At 40.9% G+C, this 27,794-nt stretch overlaps 1 protein-coding gene across 2 annotated transcripts in view; it reads left to right on the forward strand.

Annotated features, from left to right (window-relative positions):
* The window catches only part of NOP14 (NOP14 nucleolar protein), a 1,083,467-nt gene that overhangs the window by 971,371 nt on the left and 84,302 nt on the right, over positions 1–27,794 (forward strand). For both annotated transcript variants that reach the window (XM_044062921.1, XM_044062920.1), the window contains one exon: positions 24,334–24,489. In XM_044062921.1, the coding sequence (XP_043918856.1) occupies positions 24,334–24,489 (156 nt within the window). The remainder of the gene's footprint in view (positions 1–24,333; positions 24,490–27,794) is intronic.

Raw genomic sequence — 27,794 nt, forward strand, 5'->3', positions numbered from 1 at the left:
GGAGAAGACAGATCCCAATCTCAAAGAAAGCAAACTCAATGACTCTCTCGGTTGGGCTACAGGACCCCTTCACCTGGATGCCCTCTCGGAGGAAAACTGTCTCTTTTTTACAGAAATTGGACTCATATTACCCAGGACAGATGGGTATTGGACATGATTTTAAAGGGTTACAAATTCCACTTTCACACTTTGCCAAGGGCTCACGGTTGGCCAGATCTGCCAAAACATCAATGGTCAGAGGCCTTAAATCAAGTGGATGCTCTTCTGGCCATGAGAGCCATAGAGCCTGTTCCACTCTCGGAGATGGGAAAAGGTTTTTATTCAAGACTGTTTCTGGTTCCAAGAAAACAAAACTCATGGAGACCTATTCTGGACCTTTCTGTGTTAAACACCTTTTTGGAAATTCCAAAATTCAAGATGCTTACTCTGCAGCAACTAATTCCATTGCTCTCTCAGGACGCCTGGATGGTGACATTGGACTTAAAGGAAGCCTACTTACACATTCCCATCAGGCAGGAACGCAGGAAATTTCTCAGGTTCAAGGCAGGTTCGAGGCACTTTCAATTCTCTGTACTGCCCTTTGGTTTATCTACTGCGCCCAGAGTCTTTACCAAGTGCCTGGCACCAGTAGTGGCTTACTGCAGACTTCAGGGGATCCAGATTTACCCCTATTTAGATGACTGCCTTATTCAGGCAGACAGCAAAGATTTTCTACTTCAACATCTGGACTTTGTTCAACGTCTTCTCCTCCTACTGGGATTCTCAGTGAACACAAAAAAGTCACATTTGATCCCTTCTCAACAAATGGTATTCTTGGGAGCCCTCTTAAATACAACCTTACAAAGGGCCTTCCTCACTCCAGAAAAACAAACTCAGCTGGCTTCTACTTTCAGCACCTTAGCAACTCTATCTCAGCTCACTGCAAGGAAATTTCTGCAGGCTCTGGGCTACATGGCTTCCTGCATTCTGTTGATTCCAAACGCAAGGCTTCATATGAGAAAGCTTCAATGGTATCTGAAAAGTGTATGGTCACAGCATTACCACGATCTGGATATTCTGATTCCTCTGATCCCCTGCCTTCAGAGGGAGTTCCTCTGGTGGTCCAGGGTATGCGCTTTAAACGAAGGAAAGCCTTTTCGTCTACCTCAACCTACTCAAATCCTAACCACGGACGCCTCAGATTATGCTTGGGGAGCACACTTTCTAGACAATTGCCAGCAGGGAACCTGGACAAAGGACCATCTTCACTGGCACATCAATCTGAAGGAAATGTTGGCAGTTCAAAATGCCCTTCTAGCCTTCAAGAACATTTTGCAACCAGGGCCTCTGCTAATACAGACAACACCACGGTCATGTGGTACATCAACAAGCAGGGGGTTCTCATTACCCCTTTGCAGACTAGCTATGGCTTTATGGGACACAGCTCTAAATTTGAATCTACATCTCCAGGCTCAATTCATTCCAGGGGAACAGAATCTCTTAGCAGACAGCCTGAGCAGAAACATTTCAGATCCTCACGAATAGATGATAGACACCAACTTATTCAACAGGATTACTGCAGTTTGGGGATGTCCCCAGATAGATCTGTTTGCATCCCATCTCAATCATCAGCTGCCTCGCTTTTGCACCAGGTCCTTCCACAAAACAGCTTGGAGAGTGGATGCCCTGTCCTTCAGCTGGAGAAGCCTTTCAGGATATGCCTTCCCTCTTCCTCTACTACCTCGGATATTACTGAAGATAAAACAGGACAAGCCCAAGTTCCTCATCTTGATTGCTCCAAATTGGCCTCGACAGTTTTGGTATCCAACTTTAAAGCACCTGTTCTTGGGGCCTCCTTGGATTCTCCCTCTGAACCCTTCGCTTCTGTCCCAGCATCAGGGTCAGTTACTACATTCCAATCTCAAGACCCTTTGCCTGGCAGCTTGGCTCTTCAAAGGAATTTGATTTCCTCTAGTCTTCCCAAACAAGTTTTGGATGTTCTTCTGGAAGCTAGACGGCCTAGCACTAGGAAATCCTATGCCTCTAAATGGAAGAGGTTTTGTATTTGGATGCAGGACCGAGGCTCGGATCCTCTGGTACCTGATCTCTTCTATTTTGCTTTACCTTTCGAACTTTTATCTAAAGGACTTTCCTTTTCTTCCATTAAGATTCATGCTTCTGCTATTTCTGCTCATTTCAGTTCTGATCCTCCTGTTTTTCTCATCCTTTGGTGAAGCAATTCTTGAGAGGGGCTAAAAATTTGCGGCCTCCCAGGACCCCTCCTGTCCCTGCCTGGGACCTTAATTATGTTTTAGAAAAACTTACTTTGCCTCCTTTTGAGTCTGCTGCATCTTCAGATATTAAGTTTTTATCTTGGAAGACTGTTCTTTTATTAGCATTGACCTCTGCCAGAAGGGTCTCAGAGTTGCAAGCTCTCATGGCTGTGGAACCATACCTTATTTTCCATCAGGACAGAGTATCCTTGAGGACCAATCCTACTTTCATGCCTAAGGTGATTTCGAAAGTGGCTTTAAATCAGACAATTCACCTTCCTACTTTCTTTCCAAATCCTCAAAATAAAGGGAAAGGATTTTGCATTCATTAGATGTGCACAGACAGTTACGATTTTACCTGGACAAGACTAAAGAGTTCAGAAAGTCTAATCAATTGTTTGTTTCTTTTGCCTCCAGTTCTCTTGGAAAACCTATTTCTAAACAAACTATTTCCAAATGGATTGCTTATGGAATCAGATTTTGTTACACTCATCATGGGAAACAGTTTCCAGGTACCATTAGAAGTCATTCTACTAGAGCAGCTGCCACTTCTACAGCTTTCCTCAGAGGAGTCCCTACCAAGGATATCTTGGAAGCTGCCACTTGGAGTTCTGTGCATACTTTTCCAAGCACTACAATCTCCCTCTGTTTTCTAAGACCAGGGCAGGCTTTGCCTCTGCTGTTTTGCAGGGTATTCTTGCCTCCCTTCTTCTATCTAAAGCCTCCTCTTTTACACTGCTTTGGGATTCCACCCTACAGTTATGACTGCAACAGTGAAACACGAAGAACATAGTACAGTTGTGTACACCTACCATAAATGTAGATGTTCGAGTGTCTTCACTGTTGCAGTCGGGTTTCCCTCCCTCCTATCCCCTCTTTTCTCCCTTTTCCTTTTTGTGGTGTATTTGTGTTTCCTTGTTGGATTCATTTTGTTTTATTGGGGACTTCTGACATCTAGGGCAAGAAAGGCTGGAGAAGATGGCGTCGGCTGAGGGCTATGTACCCAGGGTACTGACCCAGACTTTGGGATTCTGGCCGACCTCGGGCTGCCTGCCGGCAGGAGCACCCTACAGTTATGACTGCAACAGTGAAGACACTCGAACATCTACATTTATGGTAGGTGTACACAACTGTACTTTCCTCTCACTCCCTGCCTACATCAGGAGTTTCTGTGGAGGGCAAAGGCACGTCACCAAAACATGGGACGGGCCTTCACTCTACCCCCTGCCAGCCAAACTTTAACAACAGATGCATCAGATTATGCATGGGGGGCCCACATGGCGGGAAGATGCATTCAGGGCATATGGACTCCAAAACAAATGCATCTACATATCAACCAAAAAGAGATGCTAGCTGTTCAAAATGCCCTGACAGCCTTCAAGGACTTACTTCATCCAGGACAACTACTGATAAAGAAGGACAACACCACGGTTATGTGGTATATAAACAAGCAGGGAGGCACGCACTCGTAACACCTTTGCAGATTAGCCATGGCACTGTGGGATACAGCTTTGACTTACCAAATACATCTTCAAGCTCAATTCCTGCCAGGAAAACAAAATACTCTGGCAGATGATTTAAGCAGAAACCTTATGGACCCTCACGAGTGGAAACTAGATCCACAAGTCTTCAGCATGATAACAAGGAAATGGGGGAGCCCGGACATAGATCTATTTGCCTCTCCTCAAAATTATCAAGTGAAAAGATTCTGCACAAGGACTTACCACAGACAAGCATGGAAAGTGGATGCCCTGTCCTTCACTTGGAAAAACCCATCAATTTACGCCTTTCCTCCTCTGCCTCTTCTTCCCCGGGTCCTACTAAAAGTCATACAAGAGAAACCAAAGATGATACTAATTGCCCCGGACTGGCCCTGCCAATACTGGTACCCAATTCTAAGGAACTTGTCTCAATACCCAGCTTGGACCTTACCTCAAAGACCTCAACTACTGTCCCAGCAAAACAATCAGATCCTGCACAATCAACTACAGACACTGAACCTGGCAGCATGGCTGATCATGTAGTTATACAAACAACACCTCTCAGTAAAGCTGTGATGGCTGTCATTTTGGAAGCCAGAAGGCCTAGTACTAGAAAATCTTATGCTGATAAATGGAAGAGATTCTGTGTTTGGAATCAAGCACAAGGAAACTGATACAGCAGAACCAACTATTCCTCAGATTTTACAATACTTGACTGAGATGCTTGACAAAGGCCTATCTTTCTCATCAATTAAAATCCATGCCTCTGCCATTTCAGCTCATTACAGTACAGAGCCACCAATCTTTTCTCATCCTTTAATAAAGCAGTATCTTAGAGGAGCCAAAAATTTAAGGCCTCCTAGAAGATCACCAATACCTGCATGGGACCTTAATTATGTGTTGGAAAAGCTCACCCTGCCTCCATTTGAACCAGCTGCTACTGCTGATATAAAGTTCTTATCATGGAAAACAGCTCTGCTCCTAGCAATTACTTCAGCAAGAAGAGTTTCAGAGCTACAGGCCCTCATGGCTGTGGAGCCTTTTATCATCTTTTACCCAGACAGGATGTCTCTGAGGACCAGTCCTTCATTTATGCCTAAGGTGGTTTCCAGTGTGGCTCTTAACCAAACTATTCATCTGCCAACCTTTTATCCAAATCTGCAGAACAAGGGGGAGAGAATTCTGCATTCCTTGGACGTACACAGACAGCTAAGATTCTACTTGAGCAGGACTAAAGCTCTAAGAAAAACTGAGCAATTACTAGTGGTATCTGCAGCAGGATCAAAAGGAAAGGCTATTTCAAAGCAGACTATTTCAAAGTGGATAAGCCACTACATTCATTTCTGCTACTTGCACCATGGCAAACCTGTGACCAAGGGCATTAGGTCTCATCATTCCACCAGAGCTGCTGCTACTTCAGCAGCCTTTCTCAGAGGAGTACCAACCAAAGACATTCTAGAGGCTGCTACTTGGGAGTTCTGTTCATACCTTTACAAAGCATTATCATTTGCCTCTCTACTCTAAGTCCAGGGCAGGCTTTGCCACTGTAGTTCTTCAGGGTCTTATAGCCGCACCCAATGCTGTTTCGCTCCAGCCTCCCATCCATACCTTTGGGATTCTACCCAAATGTAATGTCTGCAACAGTGAAACACGAAGAACATAGTACAGTTGTGTACACTTACCATAAATGTAGATGTTCGAGTGTATTCACTGTTGCAGTCCAGGTTACCCGCCCGCCATCCCCCTTTCATTCTGGAGTTTATCTTTCCTTCTCTATCTTCTACAACTTATGTGGTGTATTTGCTTGTAGATGAAGGTAAAGTTTGTATTGATGCATGTATACATAGTTTTTATATATATATATATATATATATATATATATATTTGCTACCTTTTTGGGGGCACCTGACATCTGGGGCAAGAAAAACTAAAGAAAATGGCGTTGGCTGCTTGTTTTATACCCCTGATGACCTGACTTCATGGAAGAGGAGACGCAACCGACACAGGACCCAAGACTTTGGAATTCTGGCTGACTGAGGGCAACCTGCCATAAGATTACCCTAATGTAATGACTGCAACAGTGAATACACTCAAACATCTTCACTTATGGTAAGTGCACACAACTGTACTTTTTGAACCAGTTTCAGTGCCCCCTGACTTTACCAATTTTATATAGAGGTGCACCAGAGGTAGGCTTGGGAGTAGTATTATCACGTGACACTAAAGGTGAAAAAAAATGCAAGAAAGACTCAGCCAAGCAAGAATCTTCACTGTGTAATACATTGAGCCTCCCACAGTGGATACCCAGGGAATATATGAAACAATGACCCCTTAAGGACATATCAGTGTTTCAGATACATGGTTTCTGAATGCCCGTGATTTTTTTACTTTTCAAGTCTGTATTCAGGCCAATAAAGCCAAACCCCACTAAATGTAGACGTGCCATGTTTCAGACATTTTTCAACCTTGTCAAGTACAGCATAAGTGGATTGTTTGGCTATACTTTTGAAACACAGAGCTTAAAATTAAGTCTGATGTTCGTAATCTTCATAATTGTTCTTCTGGCTGTTTTTTGCTCCAAAGAAGGGTAGTCTTTGGACACCAAGTTTGCCAATGTCAAAAAAAGTCACGAATATGATGATGCTTCGCACCTTAGTTCGCAGGTTGTTATAGGGACATATGTTGTACCCCTGGATCTGAAAGATGTTTATTGACACATTTCTGATTTTCAAGCCTTTCAGGACATTTCTCAGGTTCCAGGTTGATTTTGACATTTTCAGGTTTCAGTCCTTTTGACCTAGAATCTGCAATAGGGGTGTTCTTTAAGTATCTGGATACAAATGTGTTCAGTGCTCACATTGATGAGTTTCCACATTTTGTGCGTTTGGACGAGTGCTTTATGCAAGCTTAGTAAATGGTTAGCTGTTGGAGCATTTGAAGTTGGTAGTCCTTTTTCTGGACTCATTGACGTTCAATATTGGTGAGAAGCAACAAGATATTTGCCTTTTACAGTACTTTTCTTATCCTCACATAACCTCCTCTCCCCCACACATGGTTTCCGCCCAAACCATAGTACAACTACTGCTCTAGTCTCCTTTATCAATCAGATTAACCAGCTAGGAAAGAACAACAATTTTGTCTCAGCCATATTCTTAGATCTGTCAAAGGCATTTGATATGGTCTCCCATAACCTACTCTTAGACACGCTGTCCACCTTGTCCTTCGTTCCCTCTACTACTTCATGGTTCAGAAACTATCTCTCTGACAGAAAACAATCCGTTAAATCGCAAAGTACACTGTCACCTCTATTACCAACTACTATAGACATTCTGCAAGGATCAATACTGGGACCTCTACTATTCACCATTTTCACTAACAAACTACATACTTCCACCCTGCATGCATCACTTGTACAGTACGCAGATGACTCCACCCTAATCTGCTCAGCACCATCCATAACCACTCTTCAAAAGCTTACCCAAGAATCCTTCTGCTCCGTGGAACAATGGATTACTGATATCCAACTTATTCTAAACCCCAACAAGACCAAATTGCTCCTTTTTACCCCCAATAAATCCAAAACCACTCCTCCTACCTTTACTATCACCTCCAAAAATGGGACCACAATCTCCCTCTCCCCTCACACTAAGCTGCTCGGGGATGAAATAGATAAGGATCTAAACTTTAATGTCCATATCTCACAAACCATCACAAAGATGCATACGAAATTAGGAACCTTATACAAACACAAACAGTTTCTATCGGTCCAAGCAAGAATCTCCCTAGCCCAAACCCACCTCTTGTCTACCCTAATGTATGCATCACCAATCCTAATTCATATCAGGAAAACAGACCTAAACAAACTAGAGTCATTTTACAATAAAATTGCAAAATTCGCAAAGAACTCCTTTTATAGAAGTCATCACTGTCTTGCCCTGAAGCAACTACAGTGGTTAGAACTCCCTCAGCTAATTAGTTATCACCAGTTAGTCCTCACCTTCAACATAATAAGGAACCCTCAGAAAACCCAAGTACTAAACCAACTTCTAAACCAATATTCAGCAAGTCGCCCTCTGCACTCATCCAACAAATCCCTGCTCAACATAACCAAAGCCAATGACACTACAGGGAAAGGTCTTTTCTCTCACACCATTGCTAGGGAATGGAATAACCTCCCCCAAAATATCTCCTCTGCACCATCCATCTAACTTTTCAAGGGGACACTTAAGTCACACCACTTGCAATCATGGCTCTGTCCCTGCATCACATAAATTCCTTTCTGTTCTCCTCCAAACTGGCCACACCATCTCCTCACTGCTTACCTCAGCTGTTCTGTACTACTCAAATACTCCCTACCAGGAACTACTATCCTATAAACTATTTCTCACACTATAGCATATCTCCCGAATAGCATCAATTTTCCTGATTGAATTCTTTCATTTTCATGCTTTGTACTACCAATAGTGAAATTCAAAGTTTTGCTGTCTGTATACCAGGTTTGCTTAAATAAAACTAATGTACGATAAATCTCCCTGATTGTATATATGCCTCTGTACAGAAATTTTCTGTCATTTGTGTATTTGTGTTATATTATATGACATGGAGCTCTGATTGTATATATGCCACTGTACAGAAATGTTTTATGTCGTGTTGTATTTGTCCTGTTATGTTATGGAGCTTTTCTCCCCGGGCCTCCGCTGTAAATGGACCTTGTTCCAGTCGGATTTTCCCAGTAAACAAATGCAAAATAAAATAAAATAAAAATGTTATTCTGGGAGCAGCTCACATAGATTCTGCTTGGAGAGGTAGATCCTTCTCTGTAGTGATCTGAGGGGATAGTATTATTTCAGTGTGCCTGCTGTCAGACGTGTAATGGCCAGATACTTTCTCAACATGCTGGGCCATATATGAGATGGTGTCCTGATCACTTAGAATGCCAGGTTTCATATGAAGTAGTACAGGCATTATCTCCAGATGATGTGGACCCAGTCCCATAGCTCTCTGACTAGTGTTTTCTTATTTTCTTTTCCAAATCAGGAACTTCATTGTGGCATCTGTATGGTGCAGGGGAATGTGGTCAGGCTATCATTCTGCCTTCCTTTCTGCTTCCACTGACTAGTGATGAACATCAAAATATTTGATGGAGACTGCATCTCAGTTTTTTTTTATTTCAAGTTTATTAACTAGGTAGGCACATTTGTTTGAGGACCCTTTTCAAGCATGACCTGGACTTTATTTGACCACATTGAAAATAACAGTGACACAATAAATTGCTTGCAAGATACAATATATAGTTATAAAGGAAAGTCTTACTAGAGAAGTGTAGTAAATATATAAAAGTAAAAACTTTGTAATATTGTGCCATACAGGAAAAAGTTAAAAAAAAAAAAGAGAGAGAGAGAGAGAGAAGGGGAGAACAGAAAATTACGGATAGGCAGGCAAGAAGTGATTCTTGTAGGGAGCAAGTAAAGGTAGCGTGGGTTAGTAGGGGCAAGAAAGGTACACTAGATTGGTTTATATGGTTCTTTGGTTAAAGAATTATGGCGTGGTGGGAGTAGCAATGGTATGGAGAATTGCATTAATGCTTATTCACTTTTTCAAAGCAGTGTCTTTGTGTTAAGAAAATATAAAGTTCTAAACCCATCTTTCCAAGAACTGAAAGATTAAAAGAAGGGAACTTTCAAGATACTTGTTTAGGTAGTGGAAAATTAAAAACAGAATGAGACTTTTATCCTGAACTAAATGTTGTACAGGAAGGCATTGGAGAAGTTCCGTTGCTGATTTGTTTGGAAGAAGAAACTATATCTTCTACCTCAAGAAAAGCTAGTGATTTTCCTATGGTACTTTTTGAGAGATTTACAGAATTTAGGTGAGGAGGAGGCAGATCTAACTGTGTAAGGAATGTGTCTCATTTTATCAGAGCTAGTTTCTAAAATGCTTTTTTTTTTTGCTAATGCTGGTTTGTAAGGTGGTCTGATGAGGAGGGTTCATTGGTAGGCCACAGAGGGGTCTATATCACTTCAGCGAAAATTCAGTGAATGGCATTTTCGGTTCACTTACATCGAACATGCCATTTGTCGAACTGTTAATACTGAGACTGCGGTACAGTGAAGGTCAGGAAATTTGCCCTTTCCTCACTGTAGTGCAATCTCGGAGTTGGCATATATAATTAGCGGGGAGGCCCAGTGCCCCCCTCACAAGAGTGGATTTCGATGAATGGCATTTCCGATAAAATGTCATTCGCTGAACTGTCACTTCACTGAAATGGTATAGACCCACCAGAGAATACAAGGAACTTCTAAAGTTAAGGTATTTTTTGAGTTGAGTGCAGTAGAGGTAAGGTGTTTAATAGGAAGGTGACTGTGGCTTCACCTGGAGGCCAGATGGATTGATTATCTAGCAGTGATGCCCATAACATAGGCTTAGGTGGATGAATCTGAGGATATTTTTGTTGTCCGGCTTTTGTAAGATGTTGATGTTTTGAGAAGATGGCAGTGGTGTGTTGGGAAGAGAGTATTCAAAGTGGGGAAACAGAACATTAATGGTCATATTCTATCTGGCTTATTTTTATAATATACAAATTTAATTTGCATCATTGTGTGGACTACAAAAAAGAAAATCTGTTTACTATCAATTTGTCAACTGTAGCACAGTCGAATAGCCATGTTGTCGAACCGAAATGTTGGTTTGCACAACATCGACTAATGTAAATGTCGGACCAGATGTCCGAAAATGTCAGTATCGACATTTTCGAACAAGAAGCAGACTCCCAGACTGTCTGCCTGTCAAAGTTGCCACACTACATTACATGGTTGCAGGGGGGCAAGCCCCCCTGCAACCCCCACCCCCCCTACTTATATATACAAACTCAGAGATCGCACTACAGTGAGGGTAAGGGTTCTTTTCCCGATCCCCACTATAGTGCGATCTGGCTTGGAATGTCAGAATTCCCAATAGCGAATGCTGTATTGCATTCGCTGATGTAAGTTCCGACATTTTTTGTGTCGATGTTTTGAGTCGACATACGTCTCTCTCGACATTTTATAAATCGCACAAGTTGCGATCGACAAATTGGTAGTAAAGCAGAAAATCAACAACAAAACATTCTACATGTTAGAGCACATACCAAACAATATAGAGAGCTGAAAAAAGAATAAGCATGCAATGTCACATAGTCCTATTACCTATTAACAATTTAGCCATCCCTCTAATAGTAGCAGTGGCTTTACTCTGTGGGTTACACCAAAGTGTGCAGTCTGGTTCTCAGTAACTGGAGGGGTATGTTGCTTCCTCTCTTTTGTAGGTACATTTTTTTTGCAAACTGTAATAAATTCAGAGCAGTCCAAAGCAGACTATCTCAACCTTGGCAACCCCTGAGAGTAATAGTTTTGATATTAACATCTGCTCCCCTTAAAGATACTACATACAGAGCCCTGAATGGCCTGTCCAGTTTTTTTTAATAAATGGAAAATTGTATAAGCAACCTTAGGTTGACAAAGTACTTGTTGGCCCTGCTGCTTAGTATAGGATAAAAGAGAAAGGGACTGATTGTGAAAGATCTGTTGAAACAAATGTTGAAACCATTCTGTACATCACCTGCAAATTAACAATTTTAAGCTTTTTGTAGGATATTGTGATCAGCACATTCAAAGACCCTTTTTAAGTGTACAAAAATGACATCTGTCAGCTTTCCTTTTCAAAATGTTTTTTTTTTTGTTAGCGAGGGCAAATACATTTGTAGTGGTGCTGTGTTTAGACCTAAAGCCGTGTTGTTTCTTGGCGAAAATATTGTATTGGTTGGGAAACTCCAGTATTTGTTCATATATGATTATTCTAGTAGTTTTGCTCAAGGATCAAAGTTGGCAGTTGGGCAGTAGTCATTGTTTTTTCGAGGTGAGGACGTCTTAGATAGAGGATAATGGTGAGGTGCATGAATAGAGAGAGAGAATGGATTTTGCTGTTAAGGAAAGGTTACTATATATGGGCAAGTGGTGCTGGTAGTGAACACGATCCTAATTTAAGCACACTTTTCTTCAGGGCCATGTTCTGTCTTGCAGTGTTTTGTGATCTGTTCTTCTATGTTACTTTGGAAAGGGATCTCTTCACCAGCTAACACAGTACACAGTTTCCAGGGCTGTAGATCATAGTACAGGATACCCTGTCAAAGAATTGGGAGGAAGATACGCTATATGCATTTTCTCACATTTCAAATGTTCTATTAAAGCAGGGAAATAGAGTAAAGACGGATCTGGCCTTCTGCAGTGGGTGACTGGTAAGACTTTCTCTTATATCATTTATGTTTTTTCTCATGTGCATATGTATATAATATGTATGTCTCAAGGGTGGTTGGACCAGAGTTCAGAGAGAGCATCCTTACTGGCTAGTTTGAGTTAAAAGGGTTATTTCTTCTTTTATTTAAGCCCCGTGTTTGTGCTTGTTTGTGTGTAGTGCAGCATTGTGCACTGCCACATAGCAGTGGTTACTGTTGGTGGGTATAGACGCAAACATTTTGCTTGTTATTTTCCTTTAGCACTGTGCTTATGGTCCTCCAGAGGATTTTCGCGGCCCTGCTGTACTGTCAGGTGGGAACACTAAGCCTAGCCTCAGAGGTACCGACACACCTTTCACCTACTGGCCATTCCCAAGTACGACCTTTTTTCCTGACCATATAAATTTACCTAACACTATGGACAGACAATTTCCCACAGTTTCTCCAGACAGCTTAGTCGACATGGGCAACCTAAGGCAGTGTAGCAACTGCCTGTTATTCACTGACAAGCCTGTACTCCTAATCCACACAATCTCAACATGTGAGAGATGCACCTATGTCAAGAACATTGAATCCGTGCTCTCTCACACATCAGTCAGTACATATGACAATAAGCGGGTTGTCAGCATGCACACCTCACCTCCTACTCCACTCAAACCCACTTCACACATGCCTACATATGCAGAGGTCCTCCTCACTAGAAACATACCTAAACACCAAAGACCTCCCAAACACGCTACACATAATACTTCCTCTGCAGAACACAATACACAACAGCTCATGCACCAGTGTCTCACCTGTCAAGCCCTTAAGGCAAACCATAAAACCAAACATATTAGTAATAGCTGATTCCATCGTAAGACACACAAATGTCCCTCTCACTGGGATGGATGAGGAAAAGGTCTTGGCCAATTGTCTGTCAGTTGCCAGGATACTCCATGTCACACAAGCACTCAAGTCTCTTAACAATAGGTACTGTTATGACAACTGTCATAGTCCATGTTGGTGTGAACGACTTAAGATGTACCTCTCTGGACTATATGAAGAGAGACTTGACTGAGCTCTCGGACTATGTGTCTCAGGCAGATATGTCTGTAGTCTTAAGCAGCATTTTACCTTCACCTAGGATGATGCCTCAATACAAACAGAAGATAATTGACTTCAATAATTGGCTTAGTTTCTGGTGTCATTCTAAGGGGATTCAGTATCTGTCAGCCTGGGATGACATGATCAACAGACCTCAATGCTTTGCCAGAGCTGGTCTTCATCTGTCACCCCTGGGATTTCAGCTACTGGCTAAGGCTCTTACCACCTCCATAGTGCCTTTTTAGGCAGTATCTCAAGGACAAAATTCCTGACATAAAAACTCCATCTTAAAAACAACCTCAAGGTTATGCTGCTAAATGCTAGGAGTCTCAACACAAAACTGTACTCACTGAGAGCAGTCCTGACCTTGGAAGATGCAGACATTTGTGCAGTCACGGAGACCTAGTTCAAGACTGTGGAGAGCACCTCAGCTGTACTGGGTTTACACCTCCTTCCACACATTCAGACCACAAACTGAAGGCATGAAAACTAAAGAAAGTGCTGTATCAATATTCATTAAAGATAAATACACCTCCAGATTGGTTAAACAGTATGATTCCCTGGAAGCACTTCATGTGTAATTAACTGTTGGTAGGACACCTATTCAAGTCATTGTCAGGTATAGGACCCCCTCCATGAATCAGGACATCCACTGTGCCTTTTTGGATCTACTTGAGTTTATCAAGACAAACACCATGGTTTTGGGTGACTTTAACTGTCCATCCATTGACTGGGTAAATTACTTGTGCTCAAACTCTCTTGCCCAGAGGTTCCTTGACTTCATTAACTCCAGTGTCTGGACCAGCTGGTTGACACCCCTATGAGGGGTGCCAACATCCTGGATCTGGTGCTTACCAATATGGGGGACCACTGTAGCACCCCCACTGTGAGGTCTTCCTGGTGAAATCTGACCACAAATCAATCTCATTTGAAGTAACTGTTACACCTGACTCCCTAGCAGCAACTAAACTAAAAGATTTTCTAAAACAGATTATAACCTTTTACAGGATGGTATAAATAGCTTTCCTGCACCCCCCCAATGGAATTAACAACTATGCCGATTTCTCCACCAGTGCTTTATACAAACAATTGTATAACTGCATTGACTCAGCCATACCTGATAGAACCAAAACAAGCTCCTCAAGGAAGAGCAAACCTCCCTGGATGGACAGCTGCCATTAACAGGCTTTACAATAAAAGGAAGAAATTGCTATACAAGAGTAAGAGGGAGCAAGCCCTAAACTGGAAACACTCCTTCCTCAGCTTAAACAAGCAGATAAGAATTCTTGTGAAGTCCCCCAAAGCAAACTATGAATCCATATTAGCTTCCTCAGCTAAGGACAACCATAAGGCATTCTTTAGTTACATCCTTAACCTAAAAGGAAAGGCCCAGATTTGTGCCAAACTGGTAGTTAATGATACCACATATACTGAACCTGTAGACATATCTAACCTGTTGGCCAACAGGTTCTGTGAAAACTTCAATCCCCTGTCCCTGCCACATGTACCCCATGGCATCCCTATCACCTGTCTCCTACCTTGTATCTCTAAAGAGCAGGTTGTAAAAGCCCTCTCAAAGGCCAAAATCACAGCATCTGTGGGACCTAATAACATCCCAGGCTGCATCCTACATGGGCTCCAACAAGAATTAGCAACACCACTGGGTGCTTTTTTCATAGTCTAAGCACCAGCTTCATCCCAGCTGAATGGAAAATGTACACTGTTATTCCTTTGCACAAAGCTGGTGCTTCCATTGACCCTGGGAACTATAGACCTATTAGCCTGACTAGCCTCATCTGCAAGGCCATTGAGCAAATCATCATGGACCTTATCAACAAAGATATAGGTAATCTCCAAACACTTGACCCTACTCAGTTTGGATTTGTCAAAGGGAGATCATGCCTGTTAAACGTGGTTGACTTTTTTGAGACAGTTGCCAAAGCCCTGGACAAGGGAAAATCTGTGGCTTTTGAAACTATCCCCCGCTCATACAACATTAACAAACTCACGCAGCTAAGTATCAACCCTTATATCGTTAGTTGGGTCGCTAACTGGCTCACTGATAGAACACATATAGTCAAAACAAGGGAATCCACCTCCAACAGCAGACCTGTAACCAGTGGTGTTCCTCAGGGAATACTGTTTGGAATTTATTTCTCCGAAGTACAAGCAAAAACTAAAGATCTGTGGCAAGTTTGCTGATAACTGCAAACTGAGAGTGGTCATTGAATCTCCAAATGATGTTAGCATCCTACAAGAGGGTCTTACACAACCAAATAATTGGTACCAAAGTCATGGCCTTAAACTCAATGCCAAAAAATGTGTTATGATCCCTTTCAGTAAGAGCGATGTTTGTGCCAACTACCACATCAATAGCAAAACCCTAAGTATGCACTCAGTGGTGAGAGACCTGGGCACACAGGTTGACAACAATCTTACCTTTGATCACCATGTTTCCGCAGGGGTAAGAAGAGTGTTCTAACGTTTCTTGTTTCTGGGGTCAGAGAAGAAATGTTTAAAATACCTTCTTGATGGGCTTCTGTGCGTCTTGCTCTATTTTAATTACTTTAGTACTAGGATAGCTATTTAGACAGATGTCTTGCTAGACAGTGAAACTGAATTTGATTTAAGGGTCATCTCAGATTACTGGAGATGCTTCCTACCTGAGAGAGTTCCTGTCTGGGTATGCCTCCCAGGGTTCAGTTGAGAGCCTTCAAAAGAGGAAACGGTCATTGGTAACTATAGAGGAACTATAATTCCCCTGGCCCCTTTTGCTTCTTTCAGGCCAACACAGTTTGCCATAAGGTTGAAGCCCTTTGTAGAATGAGTACTGGATGTTGTAGGCAAGTCACCTAGAAGGATGACCCTGCCAATGTAGCTACCGCCGTCTTGACTGTTGTCAGAGTGAGTCCTTGAGAATGTTTTTTCAAGTTCATTCCAGCTTTGGATTATCATCACCATGGACAGCCATGTGTTGAAGCTTTTAAGTCTGCTTCAGGAAAAGATCCACTTAGTCACCTAGTGGTCTCTGCAGAGTTCTTTGAGCATAGAGATTGGTTCTTTTTTAGAATGAGACCAGGGATTTTACATTCACCTCTTAAGTCTGAAGTGGACAGAAGACTTTCTTCTCATCCTGGACCTCAGGTGGCTTCTGCAGAGGCATCAATATTTCAAGTTCCATATACCAACTCTCCAGGTGGACTTGTGTGTGCTGCTGCAGGATGCCTTGATGATGTCATTGGAAGTCATAGATGCCTTTGTACACATCATTGCCTGGAGTCTGCACAGGACTGACTTTGGTTAACTGTGAGTGGACACCAGTTTAAATATAAGTTGCTTTTCTTTGGTTCTGTTTCCTCAGATGGTGCTGAGAACTTGCCAAGAGAAGTACCTCTATGTGTTCCTCTCCATGAACAAATTGACTGTATTTGGTCTTGTCAAGGGACTTGTTGATGTTATCCTTCATGCTATGCTTTGGTGCTTACCCTGGTATAGTCTTCATAATGAGAGCAGTCATCCATGACCATCACTCAGACTGCCCTTGAAGGGGCAGAGTTGAACATTTTACATTTGAACATCCTACAGTGTCGATCATTTCTGCCTGTGGAGTTGAGAGGTCATGTTCCTGGCATCCTAGGTGAGGTTACAGCAGGAGATTTATTTAATCATGTTTTCATTTATTTGCTTGTTAATTGGGTAAGTAAACTGGTCCTTCTTGCACCCTACTGAGGTACAATCTGGTAAGGCCACAAAGGCAGGGGTAAATATACAGCCCCTTAATGGATGCCTTATTTTATATCATTACCCTTAAGCTGATTTATGCTATTTCTATCTATTTTGGCAATATCAATCAGTATTTGCATGTGGTTGTAATGACTGTCAGATCTGTGCTTTTTTTCCTGTATTGATTCCATCCCACACAAATGCATATTATTTCATGCAACATCTGTTACACAGTGTTACCAGTATTATAATTTGTGTTTTGTGCGTTTGTTAAAATCGCTAGTTATTTTTCAGCTAAATGTTCTTGTACTTTACTGCAGTGGCTCATGTTGTAGCTGAAAATGGTCCTCAGACTAGCCAACCAACCTGGTTAAAGTTGTTTTGTCTTTCGGCTTATCCCGGTTAGGGGTCACCACAGTGGAACTCTGGTCCACGAATGTTTGGTAGTGGATTTTTACGTGCCGAGTTACCAGCCCTGATGCACAACCTTCATCGAAGGCATGCCCATTCACGCATGCCTCCACACACAAGACGCTCTAGCTGAAAATCGAACGGGACGTCTTCCTGTGAGGCGACAACGCTACCGCAGCACCACTACCGCGGAAAAAAGTAAATTACTAAAAAATAAATACAAGTCAGTTCCTCAACAGCTACCACACTCACCATTGGTGCTGGAAGACAAGAGCTGTGTTCTTTTTGTACCATGGTATCTTTTACACACTTCAATTTAATGTCTCATCAAAATGATACACTCAAGAGTGTGCAGTACACCTTTATGCTAAACTACATTGTTACTAAGTGGTTGGACACTCCTACACCTTCTGGGTTTGATGCATTTCCAGTTTCAAGCCTGCAGATGCAGCTACTCCAGTTGATGAGGTGTCAGTGGTTGGTGAGATCACTTTCTGATGGACCTTCTTTTAATGTACAACCTTTGCTGGCAATTATTATGGTGGTAAAAGATCCTTACCAACCTCAATGTGAGTTTTCTGTCCCTGAAACATAGCCTTCTTCTGGGGTGTGGTGTTCATCTGTACTCTGCTCTTCCGTGGTCAGGGGCCAGTGGACCCCCTTAGGAAAGGGGGGGGCACCACATAAATCAGCTGAAGCTTTTGGCTGTGTTTCTTAATTTAAAAGCTCTGGAAAGGAAGTAGACACCAAATTCCCAACCTGCTCAAATTGCAGTCTTGACTTGTGGGATTTCCTGCTTTGGAAGCCCTTGGCTGGCCCGACTACCAAAGTGAAAATCTCCCTCCTCCTAAGGCTGACAGACATCCTATCTGACATCAGTATGCTTGTGTGTTGAGCCAGCCAACACCATGACATCAGTCTTTTCTTGCCATCTGAGCCCAAAGGAGTGTTTCAGTGTGTCAGTCAGTCCGCACCAGCGAGAAGTTGTCTAAAAGCCAAGTACCCAGTTGGGGAATTCTCTTTTTTTTTTTTTTTCTTGCTTTATCTCATATTGGATAAGGTTAACAATCACCTCTGCTGTGGTAAGCAATTTACACACCAGGACTTTAATACATCATGTGCCACCTCTCTAGGCCATGACCACAACGTCCCTAATTCTCATTTTTGGACAAGTTTCAGCTCTGGGGCTGTCGGGCATAGGGCCAAAATCTTAGCTAGGCATCTTAGTCTGGCATCTACTTTGCATAGTCTGATGACGTCCACCGGCCATCCCGAGGTTGAACTCCCTAAGCATAGGAAAGACTAGGAAAAATTACCTCGAATGACCACCGTTGCCTGTCTGCCACTCCCTTATGGCTCATTATTGCTGAGGAGGGTGAGGCGCTTTTGCAGCCCCCTTCTGTGACTGAGGTGGTGGCACAGGCCTCTGTCAAGACCCATAAGGAGTCTGACATGCCATCATATCCCTCAATTTCTTCACAGGCATTGGCTTTCAGTTAGTCTGTTGGGTCCAGAGTTGCTCCGCAGACATTGGCGTCCAAAGACCGATCTTTTACCGTTGACGTTCTTTGAGTCCTCATCCTGCATTGGTTCTTCCATAAAAAGAGACTGGTGTCAGGATTGCGGATGTACCTAGGCCCAAGGCCAGAGCTACCGGTAAGGAGTGTTCTACCTCATGTCCTATGCCTAGGCCTAGTGGCCTCCATGCACAGGGATATCAGCAAAACCTGTCATGTTAGCTGAGGACCTTATCTCCTTAGTGAGAGCTAGGCAACCCACTTTGGAGTCTTCTTCAGAGAAAGGGAAGGGGGATCCTAACCCTGAAGTTTTCTCTGAAACTTCTGATTCAGATGAGGATTCTGACCAGGAGGAGTCTGTCTTTGAGGCAGGACCCTTCCTTCCTTCTTTTGAAGATTCAGATTCTGAAGAGGATCTGGCTTCACCTTTGCCCGCTGAAGACATCACTTTTGGGGAAACGCTCAATGCCATGAGGGAACATTTTCCAGTGAAAGGCACAGGAATGCTCACAATCTAAAAAGAGGGCTAGGGAGTTCCTTGACCTCCCGGAACACAAACATTTGACTATTCCTCCTGTACTGGAGGTGGTAAAAGATTTTTTTATGGATTCTTCCCTGAATCCAGATTCTTTAATTCCAGCCCGTAGAAAATCAGACAGGTTTTACAGGGTGGCGGACTTACATAAATACCTCTTTAAAAAAATCCATCTGCTTTTCCAGAGGTTGTCAGTCCTAGTCCCAAGAGAGCAAGGGGCAACTCTTCAAAAACCCCTTTACTTGCGGACAGCAGGGCCGTTGATAGGTTTGGTAAAAAAGTTTACACTTCTGCTACCCTAGCCATGAGGGCCCTTAATTCCCAGTTTCATATGATGAAATACCAACAAACTATTTTAGATCAAGTGAAGCAAAATATATCCTCCCTGGAGGACAAGAGCATTTCCAAGGAATTATTAGACCTTTGCTATTCTAGCTCTCAGGTGGCTAGAGACTCATTACATTGTAGCTATGATGCTATGGAGGCCTCTAGCCGAGCTGCTGTATCTGGTTCTGTCATTAGAAGGCATGCTTGGCTCAGGGAACAGACCCTACCAGACCATGTCAAATCCAACCTTCTGGATGCACCCCTGGGCCAAAAGCTGAGGCCCTGCTCAAAAAGATGGAAGATAAAGCTAAATCTGTCCTGCTCAAATTGAATAACTAGCCCTTGTTTTGATACATAAACAAGATAGCACACACGTGTACTCTGTGCTTATTGGTAGATCATGACTGACCGTGAGATCTAGAGAGTCCAACAGTTATATAATGGTTCACATGAAGTGAATGTGCTGCTAGTTTCCCTGTGTTGCAGCACCATTCCTTCCCTAGATTTGAGGATTCATGTAACTCAAATGTTCTGAATCTTCTTGGAGTTGGGCACACCACAGAATGGACCTGTATGCCTGAAAGATGTGGTCTTCCTGTTTTTTTTTTTCCATTTAGATGAGCAAGACAAGTGGCAGTTGATTATGGGTGGATTCTCTTTCATGCAGGAAGTATTCTTGTCAACTAAAGTAGCATTGTGTAATTTGATAAGAAGGATATAATTTTTAATTGTAAAATAAATGATTAGACCATAAAATGTCATTCCAACTTTCCCAGTACCAGTAAGGAAGAAAACAGGCGAGGTCGCTCTTTACAGAGGGATGTGAAACGGCGGAGAGTCATGAACTGACTGTTTTTTAATGACTGTAATGTATTTAATATATCTAGTGTTCAACTGACTAAAGAACAAATTAATGTTTTAGGAAAAGGATTATCATTTGTACCCAGCAGGGCATCAGTATTAAGTGAAGTTATACTGGATTTGCACATGTTTGGGCAGAATGTTATTCTGAATAACATGTTTAGGAGAAATAGCCTTTATACTAATGTTATGAAACATCCAAGTACTTTTGTACCAGTAATGCACCCCACAGTTCATACTTTTTTAAAAACTTGTGAGGATGAGATAAGACTTTATCTTGACAATGCAACCTGCAGGTTTAACAATTTAACTTGTTTGGAAAGGCAAGCATTGCTAGGTTTAATGAATAATGATATCAAACCAGCTGATAAGGGTGGGGCTGTTGCAGTTATGGATGCCACAGTATACATACAAACTTTGGATGCCCTAACTAGTGATATTAATACTTACAGAAGTATTTCACCTTTGATGGTTAAGCAATATATATGCAATGTAGGCAAGAATTTAAGGGCTTTAAGAATAAATGGAGTGCTAGATGATGATTTGTATGTATTTCTAAGTATTGAACATCCAGTAATTCCTGTTTTTAAAGCACTACCAAAAATGCATAAAAATACCCTACCCCCACCGATGAGACCCATAGTTTCAGGGAGGGGATGGGTTACTGAACATTTATCTATGTGGGTAGAAGCAAAATTGAAAAATCTGCTTGCTCATTTTCCTAGGATTTTGAAAGACACTGCACATTTTTTATCAAAATTGTATGATGCTTGCCAAACTTTAGATGTGAGGAATGTATTGATCGTAACCATGGACGGTCTGTTCACGGTCATCACAAATGAATTTATTTGGGATAAAGGCAGTGAAAGAGGGACTGCATATATATATGTATATGTATGTGTGTGTGTGTGTATATATATATATATATATATATATTTTTTTTTTTTTAATGAGAATACCAATATCTTAATCCTGGAAAGCACTAGCATTGGTGTTAGAAAACAACATCTTTCTTAGTAACGGAATACACTGTAGGCAGGTACAGGGTGTTGCCATTGGCAAACCCTGTGCCAGCTCTTATGCCAATTTAATGTTGGTCTTCTGGGAAGATAAATATAGTTTTAAATGTGAACATTTATGGAAGACTTCAATAATTTATTATGCCAGATTTGTTGATGATTTTTTTTTGTTGTGGGCACAGGGCAGTGATGAACTGTTGAATTGTGTTGATTACCTGGGGAAAACTACAGATTTTCTCTGGTTTTCAGTAGAGCACAGCAATGAGACCATTGCCTTCTTAGATGTCACATTAAATAAAAATGTAACTGGTAAGATAAACACCACCTTGCATAGGAAACAATGTTGGAGAAATCATTATTTGAATGCACGTAGTATGCATCCTAGGCATACTTTTCATAATATTATGCAAGGGCAAGGATACAGAGTTTCTTGGCTGTGCACAGATAACGAGTTTCTCAAAGAAATTGATGTGTTAAATGCACATCTTAAGGAAAAGGGGGTACTCAAGGGAAAACTTAGGAAAAACTAAGAATAGCATAATATCCAGTAGGGAAGCCAGGGCAAGACCATGGTTTTCTGATAATAAAGAACAGCAGGGAGATAAGTTGAAGTCATCTGATAAATATGACAAAAAACCCAAGGTAATGCTACGTTATAGTAATAATGTGTATGGGATATGTGATATTATTAAGCAAAACTGGAAGATACTAAGAAGTCTGAAAGATATTTTAGACGAAACCTAGATTTACTTTCAAGAGAAATAGTAACATAAAAGATACGCTATGCATAGAACATGGGTTAAAAAATAAGAAGGCTAAATATGTTTCTTCTGCACATATGAGAACAGGGATCTTTCCCTGCAGGCATTGTAAAGCATGTTCAAATGTGAATGATTTAAATTACTTTATACATCATGTTACGAGCAAAAAATATACATTTGAGTTTTATGCAGATTGCCACACAGAGAATGTGGTTTACTTTGCATTCTGTAAGTCATGTCTGAGTTTTTATGTTGGAAAAACTAATTGTAATTTAAAAACAAGAATAATGCACCACTTGTCATCCATTGGATAGAAGGATAAGCACAATGCATTATACCAGCATGTTTCTAGCTTTCCATATCACACTTTTGATTTTATGGTTCTGCATGTTGCACAGATGAAAAAAAGGGGGGGGGGGCATTGCTAATGATACAGAGTATGCAGAATTAAGATGGATCATACAGTTGGCTGCTGATAACCCACCTGGGTTAAATAGTTCTGTTCCTTTAAAACCAGCCCTAAAGAAAAGGCGGGTTAAATATAGAAAGTGACTGGCTGTTTTTTAAAATTGTTTTAGTATTTAAAGATGGTCATGATTATGTGAAGTTTGTCTGATGAAGGTTTTTTTTTTAACCTGAAAGCACTTACGTTTTATAATAAAAGATTACGGCCAGTTTGGACTCTGTTTGTTTTCGGATCTGTTCTTACAAGAGGTTCGAGAGGAATCCTTAAGGGAAGTTGAGAGGCTTGTGTTTTGCTACATTTTGTTTTTTTTCCATTTAGATGCGCAAGACAAGTGGCGGTTGATTATGGGTGCATTCTCTTTCATGCAGGAAGTATTCTTGTCCACTTTTTCCCTTTGATTACACGCTTAATGACAAAATTCACATAATGTCCAAGACACATCCCTATTACCACAGTAGTAGCTGAGAAAAGGTGTGGGTCTGATTCCCAGGTCTTTGGCAGTGCATAAATATACTCTAGCACAAGCCATTCATCTGACCATTAGTTGCAGAAGTATCCCTGTCTTCCTCAGGGTTTGTCTGCACACACATTCTGTTCTGCAGTAGCTGTTTGCCGAAGGTTGTTGGAGAAAGGACTCTCCTTCACAGGTTCAGACCTATTGCATTGTTTATATATATTCATTAAGTGATGCTTTCTCGAGAGTGACCATGCATTTCTGATAGCCGACAGTAGAGATGCAACTGTTTAAAGCCTCAGCGGAGTGAGTAATGTTCAGTGTTTAGTGAGTAAATCCAGGTGCAGCTCCTGCTCTACTCCATGAAGGTTTTTAATTATCTGCAATTGTGCAGACAATGAATTACATTCACATCAGTTGAGAAATATAGTATCACATTTGTAATTCTGGAGGTGATGCATCATTCCCAACCCTACCAGTCATTCAGTCAGTTCTCATTGGCAAGTTGTAGGCAATCCTCCTTTTTGCTGTTCATTGAGGCAGCCATATGTCATAACTTAATGTTATAGAGTAAACTGCCAAGCGAATGAGAGGAACATAATTTAAAAGGAGTGAAATTGATCTTTGTGTGTGATGAAACTGTCCTCAATATCATGACCTTCCTTTAGATCTGTGGTTACTGACCAGTTCCCCTTTTTCCTAGTGCTTTTCCAGATGTTTTTGGCAGTTGATGCAAAGGTTAAGATTGCAAGCTGTAGTTCCTGTGGTTCAGGGTTTGATTTCCCTTAGTTATCCTGCCTGCTGTATGATGTTCAGCAATTCACTTAACCAGACATTTCTCCTGGGTCACTCCTGAATTGGGACCGTGTCTCCATTTTTCCTATCTTAAATGGATATTGTTATTGATATGTTGCTTTTCTGATTTATACATTACTGTATGCTTTGACATATTCTGATTGCTTTTAATCTTTCACTCTGTCTTTAGTTGTACCCCCATGTAAGTCCACCAGGTAGCCTAAATTCTTAATTTTGGCTACTTTAAGAGACTTGGTGGAACCAGGAGTAGAGAGTTGTAAACCTTCAGTTCTGATAGTAAGCAGTAAAAAGCCACGTTAAGTATTTTGTACAAGTCAGTACTGATATGTTAATGTACACATTGCTCTATTCCTAGCTTGGATTTTGGACGTAAACGAGGGGGCAGTAGACAAGAACGGGAACGAATGCGATTGGTTCATAAACACAAACGGGAGTTCAAAGCAGCCATTAGAGAAATTCGCAGGGATAACCAGTTTCTTGCTAGGCACCGTCTGGCAGAGACTCTAAACAAGTAAGTGTTTCTTTTAGGTATCCTTTGTCATGTGCCACTTAGCTAAAGCCTGTAAATCATTGTGTTCTTTAGTCCATTGTTAAAATGCATAGCTAGTTGCTCAAGGATTTTCCTGTTGCATGTTTGTGATGGCCTCAATTATATGTAAGTTTTTCTTCCTCTAGGCTTATGATTATTATTTGTTTTGTTCTATGGGCTTTACTTTAAATTAGAAAACATTTATAACTTTAAAAGCTTTAACTGAGTGCCGTACATTTACAAGAAGAACTTGGTTGTTTCATTTATCTTTCATCTGCATGCTTCGACTGAGTAAATCAGTTAACCACCTTAGGGTTGTAAAATTACCCTGAAACCAATGTATGCACAGTGACCATAATTGATTACAAAAGAAGAAAGGAGAGAAAAACTGCTTAATAGGCAGGATATTTTCTTTCAATGTTTAGGGCATAGAGGAGTTAGCTGGGTCCACAAAGTGCATGGTATAATAACCTTGGTCCTTCCAGAAGCATTGTGTGGGCCCAAAGTGTTCTTTTTCCATGTCTTACTTTCCATCTGTTAGCATCTGCAGTCCTGTATTCCATATGTTTATTTTAGGCCTGTAACTGACTTAATTGTTGCTAATTTTTTTCATATCATCTGGTTTAGGTAGTTTGTTTACTAAAGGGTGAAAAGCTGATCCAAAAATAATCCTTTTCATTCATGATTGGGGCTGGCAGCAGAACTGTACAAGTAAATGTTTTCATGATACGTATGGTATAGATGCACATAATTACCTGTATTTATATTCTATGAAAACAAAACAGTGTATGAAACTTTTCTGTGTGGAAGATTTTCAATACACACACACACACATACATAAATATATATATATAGTTAATCACTGTATATTAATCAGATAATGGTAGTAGAAGTAGCAAATTTAAACTCGCCCTAAGTAAAAATAAATAAAAAGTATATAATTTGAAATATTATACAGAATTACTAAGTATTCGAAAGTAATCCAAACAGGGTAGACATTCTGTTTCCAGTATAAAATCCTCGACCGGAAACAGAATGTCTACCCTGTTTTAGATTACTTTCGAATACTTAGTAATTCTGTATAATATTTCAAATTATATATTTTTTATTATTTTCTGACTTGGAATGCATCTAAGTTTGCTACTTCTACTACCATTATCTTATCTGATTAATATACATTGATTAACTAGATATATATGGACTGAAAATCTTCCACACAGAGAAGTTTCTTACACTATTTTGTTTTTGGACCCACTATACTTGTTTAGTGGGTTGTTTGAGACTTTGGGGATACCATGGAGATTACTTATATATTCCATGAAAACATTTAAAAAATGACACTGCAATACATTTCAAAAGCACTAAATTAGCTCAGACGGAGTGCTGCAGTGAGTCTTAAATTTTTACTTTGTATACAAATTCATTCCCAAGTTTAGAGATGACTTAAGGACTTGCACATTTGTGTCTAGGTGAGTTACTCAGTAAAGGTACGGCAGGTGGACAAGATAGCATGTGGCTTTTTGGTGTACAGAACAAGGGATTTTATTAATAAACTGGTGCAAAGTTGACAGGATATCAGTAATTGGAGCAGAAGGGTGAGTGGTGTTATTCTATAGCCAAATTATTTCTTCTAGGTACCTATTCCTTGTTTACCTACCACCTGTCAGCCCCTGTTCCATAGGTCTCAAGCCCATTCTTTTCCCTGTTCTCGATGGTGGGATGATCTGAATGAATGTGGATGATGGCCCCAGAGACTTTTTGGTCCCTTCTTTTGCATCATTTCTTCAGCAGGCCCTCAAGTCGTGGACTGCCCTCTTTCACTGTTCCTTGGATCTGTCCTGCCTCTCCTCTCCTTAGCCACAGCTTCTAGTGTTTAAGGGAGGTGGTTGTCCCAAAGACAGGGAACGACCCAAAGCCCCCTCCCCTGAAACCATATCATATTTGATAAAAAGCTTGAGGGGTTTACAGTATGGCCCTAACCCAACTTTCTAGCAGCTGATGTGTGAGTTTGCATCACCAAAAGAGCCCTACAGTGCCTTTCCCCTAAGGCGTATACAGTCCTACATTTGTACCCAAAAAAGGCATCGACTTCTTTGATGGTTGTGAACAACTCCAGAATGGGTGAGCTGGCATCATCTGCTGACTTTCACCTTCCCTTGCTGGTTCCTCCATTGCCCGGTTCAGTAATTGATTTTAAGTTGGCCGTGTCTCTGCCACGGCTTTATCCATCTGTGCCATGGAAACAGCATTCCTTAGCCAAGTTATTTATTCAGACTAGTTCTCTTCTGCATGTTGTGGTCTCAAAAATTCTGAACCCTTCTGATTATGTACTTGAATCTTATTGTTCAACCTTGAAAAAGAGTAAAAAGTAGATCCTGTGTTTTATGAAGTTCTAATGTTGATGTCAGCTTTATTACTGTTTGCCATGTACATTAAAGTGCATTTTAGTTTCCATGTTTGATGTGGTCTGCATAACTGGTTTCTAGACATAATCATTTCAGACTATGTAGAAGATGTTATACACTTTGCTTCTGAGCATTTTCAAGACTACCCCCAGACTGCTGACTGTTTTTTGGCAGTTTTTGCTGTCTATATATAAAGGACTGCATCTCCAAAATGATTTGATGCATTTCCATGACATTTTTACAGAGTTATTCTGAGATGGTCCCCTAGAAAATATCTTTAGACTGTGCTCTTAGTTTCAAAGGCAAAGTAACAGCTTCGTCTTGAATTTCATTGACAATTAAATCAGTTTTAAAATACACCTTTTATGTAGCAACATTTAAAAAAATGAAAATGTTACTCCTTTGCAGTAACTTAGTCTTTTTCGGCCTGAAGTCACAACGCTATGTATTTACATTCTTTAGCTTTGGTATTTGCTACTCTAATAAGAACTGATTGCTAACTTTTTTTTTAAAGTGAATGCCTTACAAAATTTGGATGCCCGTTTCTTTTAGCCTTTCTGACCTAAATTTGGCATTAGCTTCACATATTAATAGTTCTGTTTTGCTTCCAGATTTTCTTACAAGTTTCAGGATAAGGCAGATTGGGGTATTAAGCCTTTTACAGTATATTACAAGCATTAGTAAGTAGTATTAAGGGCAAAGAGACAGGACAGTTTTGAATGAGTACATGTTTGCAAAAGTAAAATAGTTTTTTTAATGTTGACTATTACAACATATATTCCTTTATCTAATAAACTATTATTCCAAATTTGTACAAAAATACTAATGTAATTCATACATATATACTGAGTATGTTAGTCAGATCAGGATGCATGTTTGTGA

This window comes from Protopterus annectens, chromosome 2.part1 (genome assembly GCF_019279795.1).
Source record: "Protopterus annectens isolate FY-2018-M chromosome 2.part1, PAN1.0, whole genome shotgun sequence".
NCBI classification, from domain to species: Eukaryota; Metazoa; Chordata; order Ceratodontiformes; family Protopteridae; genus Protopterus; species Protopterus annectens.